General features: G+C 40.8%; 1 protein-coding gene across 4 annotated transcripts; it reads left to right on the forward strand.

Annotated features, from left to right (window-relative positions):
* The first annotated feature begins 251 nt into the window (after positions 1–251).
* ube2q1 (ubiquitin-conjugating enzyme E2Q family member 1) lies at positions 252–12,403 on the forward strand. 4 transcript variants are annotated; one of them, XM_075464076.1, is made up of 14 exons: positions 252–338; positions 764–947; positions 1,363–1,467; positions 4,649–4,771; positions 5,108–5,161; positions 5,507–5,647; positions 6,239–6,323; positions 6,656–6,716; positions 6,797–6,887; positions 6,982–7,040; positions 7,161–7,209; positions 7,300–7,395; positions 8,235–8,301; positions 10,220–12,403. In XM_075464076.1, the coding sequence occupies exons 2-14, from the start codon at positions 789–791 to the stop codon at positions 10,249–10,251; spliced, it is 1,122 nt and encodes a 373-aa protein (XP_075320191.1). In that variant the 5' UTR covers positions 252–338; positions 764–788; the 3' UTR covers positions 10,252–12,403. The 4 variants fall into 4 exon arrangements, with proteins under 4 accessions (XP_075320191.1, XP_075320184.1, XP_075320176.1 ...); XM_075464069.1 differs by having other exon boundaries at positions 254–674; XM_075464085.1 differs by having other exon boundaries at positions 261–343.
* Positions 12,404–13,746: the final 1,343 nt, after the last annotated feature.

Raw genomic sequence — 13,746 nt, forward strand, 5'->3', positions numbered from 1 at the left:
AATAAAATTATTTTATCATAAGATAATCATTCAAATAATTTGGAAAATCATCCCGTATTCAAGGCTGGGTTTTTAAATCCAGGGCAGGAAAATGCTACTTTTCTCATGCAAGTAAATTACATTCACTGTGAAACCATTGTCCGCTATAAATATTTGATGACATGTTCCACTGTCATAAACTTTTCTTTATTTTCTTATCCCTAAATAAACAGAGGACGCACTGAATGCTGGGATTCTGCGGGAACGGGGAGATTGCCAAACGCCATCTTTAAACCCCATAAGAGGCCAGCTACAGTTGCACTGGGATGAAAAACACTATCCTTATAGCCGGATTATAGGTCAGGTTGTAAAAATTATATGTTTGTTTCCCAGTCACTTAAATGTCATTGAAGTGTACGATGGGACTGTGAGGAGACGATCACGGGACATTGCGAGACCTTAAAAATGTTGCTATCCTAGGCAGTCAACAACAATAGACGGAAAGACAACAACAACGGACTAGCTCGCTAGCAGCTTGCTAAGCACTGCGCTTTTTTCATACGCTAACTAGAAGCTAGCTAACGTTAGCTACTTCTTTAGCAAATCTATCCGGTTGCTCTAAAATTTAACCTGGCGAGGGTTGTAGCTGTCACTGAAAATCCACAACATTTATCGGGACAGCCAGTTGTTCCTCGGTACTTTTAAACATCTGTTTTGTTGTCAAATGTACGCTGTTATCCGAGCTAGCTAAAAGCTAAGTTCTCCGACTTCTCCCCCTCCCCAGCGGCCCAGCCGGAGATGCGTGGAAGATGTCGGTGTCGGGGCTGAAGGCCGAACTGAAGTTTTTGGAGTCCATTTTTGATCCAAACCACGAAAGGTTCAGGATAATTGACTGGAAGCCTGACGAGCTGAGCTGCCAGTTTAATGTAACTGGGGAAAAGCTGTTAATTATCCACTGTAATATAACGGTAAGTAGAAAGAAACACAAGTGCCGGGGTGTAGCTAGTTATATACTTCCCTTGTTGGGTGTTAGCAAGCTAAAGTTAGGCTCTCAATTTGCTAATCTGGTAGCAGTCTACCTCTACAATTGTACAATTTGCTGCTGTACGGGACAGGTGATGCGTAGTTTCGTTAGCCAGTGTCAGTGGGAGCTAAGTACTGTTGTCAGGCAATTTTATCGATCGGTCAACTATACATTGTACGTTTTGGAAGCTAACCTAGCATTCGGCTAATGATGCGTCCAGAATGCTAATGTCGTCACCTCAGGTTTTACATATGTTGTTTTTATGTTTTGAATGTGTGTTTTGTGCTGCTATACACAAGAGCGGTGGTCAAATATACTGTTGCAACTGTCTTTTTTATGTTGTTTTCTGCTGTCTTCAGGAATCTTATCCATCTACGCCACCGATATGGTTTGTGGACTCTGATGACCCGAGCTTGGCGCAAGTTTTGGAGAGGTTGGAAGATGTGCGAAAAGGAAGCACTCTGGTAGGTCAGCCATACCTGGTTATTTAGCGATTCTTTTACGGGCACTTTGGAAAGGTTTTCTGACAGCAAATATTTACCTGGAAACCTTTGACATCTTAAGTCTTGATTGGATATTGGAAATACACTAGATGATATGGATGTCACAGTCTTGCAGAGTGCTTATTTCAGGCAAAAAAACAAAACAAATAATCCGCTATTTTGGTTGGTTTAAGGTAAACAAGAATGAAGTCCAGAAGATAATTGTAATGCTCACCTGACTCTTTTTAAATGTGGGGTTATGTCAGGTGGGAACTGATTTTAGCTTTGACCTGAATACCTTTATTCTCTGCCAAAAGTATGAGGTATATGACTGCAAAAAAATACCACACTTTGAACTTAACATACCTAATTGTGCGTTACTGAATGAGCACTGACCAGATTGCTGCACGGGGAAGATTTTCTTTGAATCTTTGAGACATAATGCCAGTCTGCTGAAGTCAGATAAACACTTAATGTTGGCTTTTATGGGGTTAGTCCAGACTACCACAATAGTGCAAGACTTGCACTACTTCGGTAAGAGTTCATTGTACTTTTGAGTTTGGACTTTTTAGTGTTGTATATCTTTGATTTTCAGAACTAGAAAATTATTCCATATTTTACTAGGCCTTTCAAGTATAAACAGCCTGCATGTTGTGCTCAAATCTGAAATCTTTATTTTGGCATTTGATGAACGTGCTGACGACCACGTCTTCGGTTGACAAGAGGGCCATGACATTGGATTATTTCCAAAATCGTTACGGTCCAAGCGTCTCATGTATTAACCTTGTGCAAGTAAGAAAAGGTTACATATGCTAGTTTCCACGTACTGTTCGGTGTGTGTTTAAAAGAATGTGGCGAGAATGAGCCGGCATCGGCACAAAGTCTCGAGCAGTTGTTTAAATGACGACTGTCCTGCAGATTCGTGTACGTCTCACAATCATATTTATGTAAGCTGATACAAAATGTATCTGGTAATCTAGAAGGGTTTAGATTAACATCAGAAACTATAAACCTCACCTAGCATCATCTTTAACAAATTACCATTACCCTAGCAATAGAGGCAAATGTGATTTCATCCAGAACTTGTCTTGTTATTCCTGAAAACCATCTGGATATAATTTCCCACAACTGTCGGGCCTTCTTACATTGCCACAACCACGATCGTCAGTAAACTGGACAACTATGTTGTTGTGATTTGGACGAAATTACGTCAGGGACTGCCCAGTTGCCGAGGCGTACAGATCAATCTCTCCAGAAAGGGAAACCCCTGGTGAATACAGCTGCTGTTCATTGTTATAACACAATGGTTCAAAAAAGAAATATAACTGGTAGGCTTAGCCTTGGCGACTTACATCTCGAAATACATAATTTTTCTGTAACTCATGGCAAAGATTTTTATCAATTTCATTCTGTGACTCCAGTGCTTGTACCCGACCATGCTGTGTCTACACAGTCGGGGCTTGGTGCACAGCTGGTCTCTGCAGGAGCAAACAGTCAGCTGCCGTGGAGACTCTGGGTGCACTCTGATGGTCCCCCTCTTAAATCTGCGAGTCCGCTTGACTCGGATGGGCCCGCAGTGCTTGCCCTTTGGACCCCCTAGTTTCCGCTTCATAATGTGTGACATTGGTTATCATTACATTGTGTAGCTGTATCCGGCCTACCTATTGTGAGTGATGTAGATTTTCTTTAATTGTAAATTGGCAGTAAAATTACAGCCACCGTGTCTTAGCGTGACAGCAGATTAGAGTTTCCTGCACGCCAACCTGTATCAGCCACACTCTGCACAGTCACCCTTTTCTCACTTTTTTTTTTTTTTTTTTTTAGATTTCAGCATCCGTGCACCTCTCTGAGCTGGCTGCATTTACTGCAGTTCTAAAACTTTGAAAGGAAATGTGTGGAAAGGATCCAGTTTTTCTTGGCGTACATACTTCTCAGATTATGTGACTGTGCCCGCTTTCAGTTGGAAAGCTGCTCGGCCTTTTATACATGAGACCCCAGATCTCTGTGACAGGCAGCTCTTTATGAAATCCCAGTTATGCGGACACATCCTGGGATCTGTTAGCCTACTTACTTCCTGTTGCAACTCAAAATGTGCATTTTAAGGAAATGTCGCCCGTTTTTTTATTTTTTATTAATTTTTTTTGCATAAAGGCTTTTAAATTTGCTTATGAATTTCAGTTATTTCAGATTACAGCATTGTTAAAGATGAGTGTCGGGTTAGTACGAACTTTGACTTTTGTGATGAGATAAGATCAGTCTGCTTATTTCTGTTGCACAGATGTTTTAGTGGTCTTCCTTATTTGAGCTGCACCAAATTTTGCAGAAGGCAGAATTCTTCTGGCAGTTTAACTCAGATTTAGGGCGCTGTTCAGAGAAGGGTTGTAAGACCTAAACATAGGTTGAAAACAGCTTCCTATAACCGCGGGGATTCTGAGCAGTTTGACAGAATTGTCGCTCCCAACTAAAACCTTTATTTCTCATCCTCTGATTAAGCTATAAATACGAAATACAATTATTTGAGAGGCAACATTTTTTTGGTATAGTGTTTATCAATATTTCGAAAGAAAAAATTAGTATGATACGTCTTGAAAATAACAAGTTTAATGCAACACTCAAGGGGATGGGTAAAAAGCCCAGGGAGTGGCTCCAGGACTCAAAGGGAGATGCGCACATATGTTGCTACCCTTGTTCATCGGTTAATGGTTAACACTCATCTCTTTCTTTGGGAGTACAAACATTTTAGTTTCCCTACATTTGTTTGCAGCACTTGTAGTGAGTTGTATGATGTTTATATCCTTATGTTGTATAGTAATAAGGCAGTACCTTGCTCTAAATTTATTGCTACGCTTACAGATTTCAACAATTTTGCAATATTTCTTAGCTTCAGTTTGAATTTCTCGCAACACACCTTAAAAGAGGAAGGAAGTCATTCCTTATCTTCTACCTGGCACAGTCATGGATCACTTCATTTGCTTCCATGAACATGTGATTCGAAAGGAAAAAAGTCCTGCCCATTCAAACAGAATATACACACACACACACACACGCACACTGACATTTCTGCCAGAAGGCATTGGTCATAAGTTGCATTTGCAAACGTAAATAGTTCATCTAATGTAAGTCTGTGTCCTTTCATCTTTCTGGTCCCCCCACCCCCTTCTAGCTTTTGCAGCAGTTGAAAAAACTTATTTGTGACCTTTGTCGGCTGTACAACCTTCCACAACATCCTGATGTGGAGATGCTGGACCAGCCTCTGCCTGCAGGTCCTGTGGGACAAGACCGTAAGGCAAGTGTGTGTGTGAGTCGGTTCGTGTTGAGGAAATGCGGCCCAGTGACCGTACGGTTTGACTGTTGTCCACTGTTTGCTCACTTTTGATGATTGTAAGATGCTCATTTGAAATGGGACATTTACCTGCTTTTCTAAACTACTTGAGATGGTTACGAAACATCAGTTTGATTTATAGAGAGCCTTGGTTATTAGACGGGGGGCCCTTGTCACAGCCGATTAGTATGCTTGTTCAGCAGTCACGGTCAGTCAAAGGTGGTCCTCTGTTTCACATAATGGCTAGACTAGTTTAAGTTTTGTAGACAGTTGGATTTAAGGTCTTGTGTGTGTTTGCAGCATGGAACAGAGGAGGTCACATCTGAAGAAGAGGAGGAGGAGGAGATGGGAGAGGTAAGTTATCATCTTTGATTTAACACCTGCTGCTTTGCTCTTGCTGTATTTTTGATAGTTTGATGTGTGATGATACAGGTTTAAGTATTTTCCTGTCATCTTAATCACATATGTTTACAAGAAGTGTTTTAGGTGGTGGATAATTTTATGCAATTTAGTTGTAGGAACATTATCCCTCCATCTTCCCTCCTGCACACTTGTTGTTATTTATTGACTTTATTGTTATCTATAGACTTTATTTCATGATAACGATTCAACTGTGAATTTTTACATTATGCATTTCTTTGTTTTATATATCTTTTTACTGCTCGTCAATCATACATTTTTAAAAATATAATTTATCAGGACATCGAAGACCTGGACCACTATGAAATGAAAGAAGAGGAGCCCGTGGATGGCAAGAAGTCCGAGGACGATGGCATCGAGAAGGAGAATCTGGCAATCCTGGAGAAGATCCGAAAGAACCAGAGACAAGACCACTTGAATGTAGGTCTTTAATTTGGTGAAATGGGTGGTTGATGTTTATTGGGGGTCTAACATCAATCCTATTGTAGGTTAGCATGAATGGAGAAAAGGGGGGAAATGTGATATGCGATTTATATCTGAGATTTGTTACCTGTAGTCACTTGTATACAGCCTATTGTCAAGTTAGTCTTGGTGTTTGCCCCTCCAGGCAGCAAAATCTTATGAAAGATGTTGTATTTCCACTGGAAAGGGATGAGATTTTTCCATAATCCTGTTCAGTGACTCAGCTGTGCAGCTGACTCAGGATCTGAAGTGTCAAAATAGAAAAATATATTTATTATAGCTGTGAAATCAATATTGCATACTTGTCATACACTTCTTTGACTTCTTCTTTTAAAAAAAAAAATATATATATATATATATATGTATTTTGAGGATCTTTTGAAAAATTCTCTCAAGGGCTGCACTGATCTAAATATTGACATCGAGACTGTGTCTTTGATGTCATCCCAGTGACAGGTTTTCTTCAGCGGTAAATTCCAAAGCACTGTGATCTTTGTCTTTGTTGTTACAGTTTTTTTTTTTGTTGTTTTTGCATGTATAATTTTGCAGGGAGCTGTGTCGGGTTCAGTGCAAGCCTCTGATCGCCTGATGAAGGAGCTTAGAGAGATCTATAGGTCTCAGAGTTACAAGACAGGTATGCACATTACACTGCACAAATCCAACATGCAATGATAGATTTATCTCCCTTACTTATGACAGAGGAGTACTGCTTAACATCAAGGAAACATTGCAGTTTGCAGCATACATGGTCAGGAGTTAAGGGGCTTCGTATTGGGTTTAGTTTTGTAGAACTTCGGGCGTATTGACTGCTCCAACTCGCTGTTATGAGAAGATTTGTTCTTGTGAGAAGCGTCCTGTGCTTTGACTCATTGGGGGGATGAAAAATGAGATTAAATCACTCATCTTGATGCATTGATTGCAGTGGGACTTGGTACCGCAGACTCATGAAACGCATTTCCATTTCAGGCATCTACTCAGTGGAGCTGCTTAACGATAGCCTGTATGAGTGGCACATCAAACTGAGGACGTGAGTAACGTGTGTTACTGCCTTTCTCTCACCGTGTCAGCAAAAAACACGGACTGACTGCACTGTTTATTGGCCAACAGGGTGGATCCGGATAGCCCGTTACACAGTGATTTACAAGTCTTAAAGGAAAAGGAAGGAATGGATTACATATTACTAAACTTCTCATATAAAGTGAGTAAAAGTAACTTAGCATGAATGTAAGTTAAATAGAATTTGGCTTCTTCGAAGACTGTTTAAGAAGTATCTTTGCTGGTTGTCCGCGCAGGATAATTTCCCCTTCGATCCACCATTCGTCCGGGTTGTGTCACCAGTGCTTTCTGGAGGGTAAGTACATTTACTCAAGTTACCGCCATGAAACACAGGCCGAGTTCATGTCACAATTGAGTGTTTTTAGAAAAGCGTCTTTCTCTTGACATGTTTTTTTTCTTTTTTTTCTTGCTGTAGTTATGTTCTGGGAGGAGGCGCCCTGTGCATGGAACTTCTCACCAAGCAGGTGTGTTGAGTGCATTATTTTAGTATCTGTTCATATTAAAAAGGAAAAAAAGAAAACTGCTCTTCATGTCCTTGGGTTTCATGATTGCAGGGTTGGAGCAGTGCCTATTCCATTGAGTCTGTCATCATGCAGATCAATGCCACTTTAGTCAAAGGAAAAGCCAGAGTGCAGTTTGGAGCCAATAAAGTAAGTGAGGACGATGTCGTTTCAAGTTGTTGATACTGTTTGCCTCGCATGATAAATTATCTGGGCCATCTGTTGGTTTTCTGCTGCCAGACTTAGCTCTGTGCTATATTTGTAATCCTTTTTTCCTTGTGGCAGCACCTTAATTTTCACTTACTTGTAACTTTTTTCACAAATCTATATTTAATGGGGCTTCTCTTTTTTTCCTTTATGTTCAGAAGTTCAAGAAAAGAAAGAAAAACAATGACACATCCTCATTAAAAGATCTGTGTCACAGGTGCAGCTTGTTGTTGCTCGGTAAAGACAGTGACCTGGAGTAAACCAGCGTGTGCCGTCAGTGGGCGCAGGTCAAGACTTTAGGGTCACATCCCGTGTTGAAGGGTCAATGGCTCAGCCTGACAATATTTATATTATAAAGTTCTCTGAAACTACAGTAACTTGAGAGTATTATATTAGAACTTCTACAGTTTTAATGTCTTCAAAGTACTGGTTTTGCTATGAGGGTAGCAAATAAGCAGAGTGGGCGCAGTCCTTCAGTAGCTACATATGATGGGTTCAGTCACAGTATTTTTTGTTTCTTAGATTTACTCTGATATTCATTTGTTGTTCTACTGGTGGCTGTAACTTTCCCAATTATTTTTTTCTTTGTACTGTACCGTAAAGTTTGACTTTTACTCCTGAGCAGATGAGAATGTTGGGAGTTTGATTAATGTATCCACGCAAATGTTTTTACAAAATCAACAATCCATAGAAGACCACGGGTTCTCGTTGTGTTCTGTCACCCTAACCCGATGCTGCGATGCAAATACTGAAGTTGTTTTCATTTTAACTTTGTAATGCAGAACCAGTACAATCTCGCCAGAGCACAGCAGTCATACAAATCCCTGGTTCAGATCCATGAAAAGAACGGTGAGTGTCTCCGTCTCCGGTTTCATACAGACTGCATTAATGACCTTGTTTACTGAAACCAAATCTCCCCTTTACATCAAAGCGGAGGGATAGTGGTGCTTGGATTTATAAGCATGTAGGCCACAGGATTACACTACATTTATGTAACTGGTATAAGTGTCTTTGGGGTTAATACTAACAGGATCTATAAAAGCAACATGCATAGAGACTGTACACTGTGCAAGTGATTTAACATCAATTGTTTACAATTTAAACTTTGAAGATATCAATATCACTTTGGCTGTAATGTCATCTTGACTTTAATCCCGACCCAAACACGTAAAATGTGCGAAACATTGAGGGAGCAGATGTGCTGTAGAGCGTTTCATCTTAGCGGAGGCACCTGCAGCTCGTGCACTGTCCAGTCGCGAGCAGCACAATACGGCAAGCTTTTATTGGACTTCCTTCATCTTTTGGATCCATGAAAACACTGAAATATGTTTCACTGTTTTTTTGCTAAGTTTCAATTATTGTAGCAGCTGCTTTGTGAACAGTCCACATGCATGATGCTTTCAGTGTAGCCACAATATAACTAATAGTCCTGGTTCATGTTCCTCTTCATCACGTCTTCCAGTGACGATGGAAAAAAATCTTCCACATTTGCCCTCATAAAAGAGAGAAGAAGGCCATTAACTGGCATTATGTATTGCTTTGTGTTATTTTTGGAACATAAAATAAGAAAACGCGCTTAACTGATATGAGATGCGTACTGTAACTGATACAGTCGGGTGTTTGTACTATTGAGATGACTTGTCTTGCTTTCCATTTCTCAAACGTTGCTGAATAGTGCCATCATTGAAATGTCATCAAAGAGTGATGAATTTTGAAACCTTTTATCACCGGGCCTTCACCGTTTCACAGAGGCGGCACCTTTTCTCGTCCGGAAGTGAATGCTTCCAGATTCGAAATGGTTGGGATTTTTAGGGCCGATTCCCTGTGATCAGCTTAACGCCACTCACACGGTCTGTTAAAAGCCTTTTATTGCATTTATTATGTCGCATTATTTACAATTTTAACTCCTCTCAACAACCTTGTTTGTCAGGTATTCGATGTGGTTATGAGGAGATGTCCACTCGTAGACCTCGAGTATCAGAAACAGTTTGACACTGAATTACGGCTGTTGTTATCGTGTTAAACAAGTGTCACTTCACGAAATAAGAATCAGAGTTTAAAAACTAAGTGTTTACAACACTCCATTTGGGGCATGAATTATACTGAGGCAATAACAATAAAATATCTTCCTGTGGGCTCCAAGTAGTTTTTTTCCCCCCTGACATTCTCCTCACTCGGTGACATCTACCCACTGCTTGTTTAGCTGACATCATCGGATAAGCATAGAGGTTCTCCTTTGAAGGATTTACTGTGTGATCTCACATAGATGTGAAGTGCCCATAAAGCAGAAAGATGCTAAGTGATGAAAGCATTCAGCTCACCATTCCTTTCTTCAAATGAAAGCAGAGCTGATCAGCACCTCTGATTAGTTCTTTTGGTAAAGTTGGATTTGTATTTTATTGGGGGAGGAAATGTGCAGTAATGCAAATTTCTTGTTGTCCTTGACCTCATTTGAGCATGACGGTGAGTTTTAAAAATAAAACCGCAGACGGCTTTATGTAAGTTGCATCTACTCCTGTCGGGCTGCATTGAGCTGCATTTAATTGTAACTAAAATGAGAGCTGAAAGCCCTGCTGAATCATGTGTCCTGAGTGCAAACCGTTCAGCACTGTGTGGCTTGCTGTGTTTTGATTGTTGTACTAATCAGAGATGGTTGGAAATGCAGACACAAGCCAGTGAGGCCGAAAACGATGCATATGTTGAAATGGATTTGGTGTCTTTGTCCCGGTACCCTGTACTCACTGTGCTCTTTGTGCTTCTCTTCAAGGCTGGTACACACCCCCCAAGGAGGACGGCTAATACAGACTGTTGCCTTTCCTGCACTGGGACCACATGTCTTAGATTTTTCTTTTCCTTGCGACCAATTTAGTTTTTTTTATCCTGCGAGTTATTTTCTTTTCCTACATGACAGTTTGAGCTCCAGACCAAATTCCTCATACATTGACCACCCAAAAGCGAGCACATGGACACAGATACGTTCACCCCAGCCTAAAACGGGATATACTTTTGCTAGTCGCACAGTGTCCTCTCTTCAGGCACTCGTCTCACTGTACATCTGTTGTATGATGCAGGGTTTTCTTTTTTTTGGTTTGTTTTCTCTCCGACGGCAACATTGATCCCATACTCCGAAAGTTGGTGGACTAGATATCATGCAGGCTCACCCTTTGGTTTTGGCATCAAGCATCCCGAGGTTACTTTCTGGCTTTGAGTTGAAAGGTGCGGCATGGCTTTATCCTCCTGCAGTGGCAGTCTGACACTCCAGGTGCCAGACTCTGCTTCTCTGGCCACACACTGGATCTGAGACTGGCATGCACCACTTCCTGATATGATGCTGTGGTAGCTGGGATGAACATTTAGATAAAGCTGGTGGTGTGGACAGACCGCTGCCGTTTCTCTCCTTGGATGGCCTCTGTAATATTGCGCTCACGCATCATCTTTTTAATCCCAAGACCCCTCCTTTGAGAAGGGGGCGGGGGAAAAAAACTTCAGAGGCTAGTTGCTTTCATACCTCTTATCTTTTAAAGCTTAAGGCCCTGACCTGGAAGGAGGATGAAGGGACATCCCACGATTCAGAACAGCATGCCGCTGACTTTCAAACTTGGAGCTCTCCGCCATCATCCCAAAACCAGAGCTGGACAACTCTCTGTGGGAGAGGTTTGACGTGTGGTCGGTCTGACGGCAGAACAAGCATGATCAGGCAAAGCAGGGGCATGTATGGATTGGATCACACTGTTATGTTGTTGATTTTAACTCCGCTGTAAACATGTATATTTGTATTTCTGCAAATGGATTTAATTGTTTATAATGTAACCTTGTCGAGGTCTTTGGCTGGGCAGAGACCGTATTGCTATATACACTTGACTATTAATGGTTGGGGCACTGCAACTTCTCAAGACCTGTTTAGACTAAAGAAAAAAAAAAAAGAAAAAAGAAAAAAAAAGTTGCTTCATGGATTATCTTGAAGTATTAGAAGAAAACAAAAGTGCACCATATTCTTATGTAAGCTTAATGACTACTGCAGTTTTGTTCATTTCTCTCCTTTTTTTTTTTTTTTGTAATCCTAATGTTTTTGGTAACTGACCATGCCACCCCCCACCCCCCTCCCCTCATTTGATGGCACATCATACCAACAGTTGCCATAACAATAATGACAGACAGCTGTTGGTGGCATATCAGAGGTTTGGCTATTCATGTCTAACCGCTTAAACTACATGAACCTCAGTAAGACTATGCAGCGAAGACATGGTATTATGAAAAAAAATAAAAATAAAGATTCGTCGTCCCCTGCTTAGTTCTTGAAGTTGGTTAGCATCCTGACTACCTGCCCAATTCAGCTGTCCGGGGGGGAAAAAAAGTGACCTTTACCTTTTGACTTTTCCTTAAAACTCGAGGCTGCTTTAAAATGCAGCCACAGTCACGTGTTCACAGCAATAGTCTCCACCACATACCTTCTAGCCTCACACCTGGGAGTCAACTGGAGTCTGTTCCGTTTTCAGAGTATTTGTTCAGATTTACCACAGGAAAGACTCAGCTGTTCCCATTACCACTTCTCTGGTTACTATTCATGACCACTCTCAGCACTGCTGTACCCCTCAGCATGCTGAGGCTTTGATGTAATGTGAATAATATGCAGAAAACTGTGTGGAGCATTCCAATTAATGCAGTTACACGTTTGTTGTGGGTGTTCTGTTGTGTGGCTTCTTTGCGTCTTTTGAAGTATATTGTCCTGATAACCGGGGTATAAGGCTTGGTTATGCCATTTCATACAGTCAGTCCTCATTTTGGAGTTGATTTTTGAAATCCCAGGGTGACAATAACCTCAGTCACAATGGATGGATTCATTTAAACAAACGTGTTCCCGTTCAGCACATCTGACATTTGTTTAGACTTGCAGATTAAAACGGATGATCCTTTTCCTTCTTTTTCCTTTTTTTTTTTTTTTTTTTTTTTTTTAAATAAAATCGGACATATTACGAATCATTGGCATGGTTGTTAGCTGTTGTGATGTGCATTGGTAATGTACTAATCACCTCATTCTGGTCACATTGTTGAGCCCACCCGTGCATTCTCTGGAGAAGCAAACTCAGGAATACATACTGCACACTCTTCTTTGCAAAGGATTGGTTCAGAGTATCATTACAAATGGCAAAGACTGAATGTTTCTTTTTTTCTTTTCTTTTTTTTTTTGTGTTCTCTCCTCGTTTTAAACTTACGCCCTCGTTTTTACCTGTTGGCATTGTGACGTGTTTTGCTGTCGCATCCCACACACATCGTTACTTAGGCTAAGGATTACTAATTGAGTGTTTTTGAATGATTGGATATGTGGAGCAGAGATGGCTCCCGATCCTCGGATTAACCTGCGCTTGATGAGGAGTTCAGAGCACAGCTACAATTTTTCTTTGATATTGCTGTATTTTGCATGTCAGTATATCAGTGGGTACCCCCCCCCCCTCAAAAAAAAACTCTGGAAGACAGATTGGTTGTGTTCGGTGGCTAGAAAGGCTAGATAAATCCATCTTTTCATGACTTGACACACAGACTTGACAATGGAGCTTGAATTACCTTTTAAAGAAGCCAGGATGGTTCCCAGGAAAAACAACGGCTGAGATTTGGGTGCCATCAGAAGCTTTGTTATCCTGCGTCATGAGGCCGATCTCTGGAGTAATCGGTGTACTTGAGTCTTGTACACTGAACAGCTTCTCTTACATCAACACATGTCTGACTAACAAGAACTTCTCAGCTTAGACAAGTAACACATTGGTCTGAGATCTGAACTATTCTGGGTTTGTTACCTTGCTTCATTAACTGCGGTGGCCGGGTTATAAAGTTATGCACTGTAAGCATGCTTTGGTTTGGTTTCCTTTTTTTTTTTTTTTCCATTGCAAGGGTGATTTTGACAATGTAATTTGTAAACTTGCATCAAGTTTATGAATAAAGACTTTTATGAAATAACTAGTGGTTCTGCTCTCATTAATATTATTCATTGAGAAAACGTGATTCAAAAGGTTAAGCGCCAGATAATATCGAGTAACCAACGGTCTGGGCTTCTGTTTGCAGAGAAGTAAAATTCAAATGCCACCTTTGATGCTTAAGCATAAGAGCTGTTAGACTTAAGGTTCATACTTCCGACCATAAATGAGCCACTTTATATCTCCTGAGCTGTGATAAATGCGTTTTGCTCTTCCAGGTGTTTTGATGTACTTGTTATATTTTCCAGCAGAGGGTGACGACTACAGCTTAACTTGTAAGAATTTGTTCGTACTTTTGCTAAACAAAATCTTAGCTCGTATCTAT

This window comes from Odontesthes bonariensis, chromosome 1 (genome assembly GCF_027942865.1).
Source record: "Odontesthes bonariensis isolate fOdoBon6 chromosome 1, fOdoBon6.hap1, whole genome shotgun sequence".
NCBI classification, from domain to species: Eukaryota; Metazoa; Chordata; class Actinopteri; order Atheriniformes; family Atherinopsidae; genus Odontesthes; species Odontesthes bonariensis.

Bases quoted from the DNA above. Each gene is read 5' to 3' on its own strand.
- ube2q1 (XM_075464076.1), top strand. From the start codon at position 789: ATGTCGGTGTCGGGGCTGAAGGCCGAACTGAAGTTTTTGGAGTCCATT. The intron at 1,468-4,648 runs GTAGGTCAGCCA...ACCCCCTTCTAG, and splicing joins TGCGAAAAGGAAGCACTCTG to CTTTTGCAGCAGTTGAAAAA. The intron at 4,772-5,107 runs GCAAGTGTGTGT...GTGTGTTTGCAG, and splicing joins CTGTGGGACAAGACCGTAAG to CATGGAACAGAGGAGGTCAC.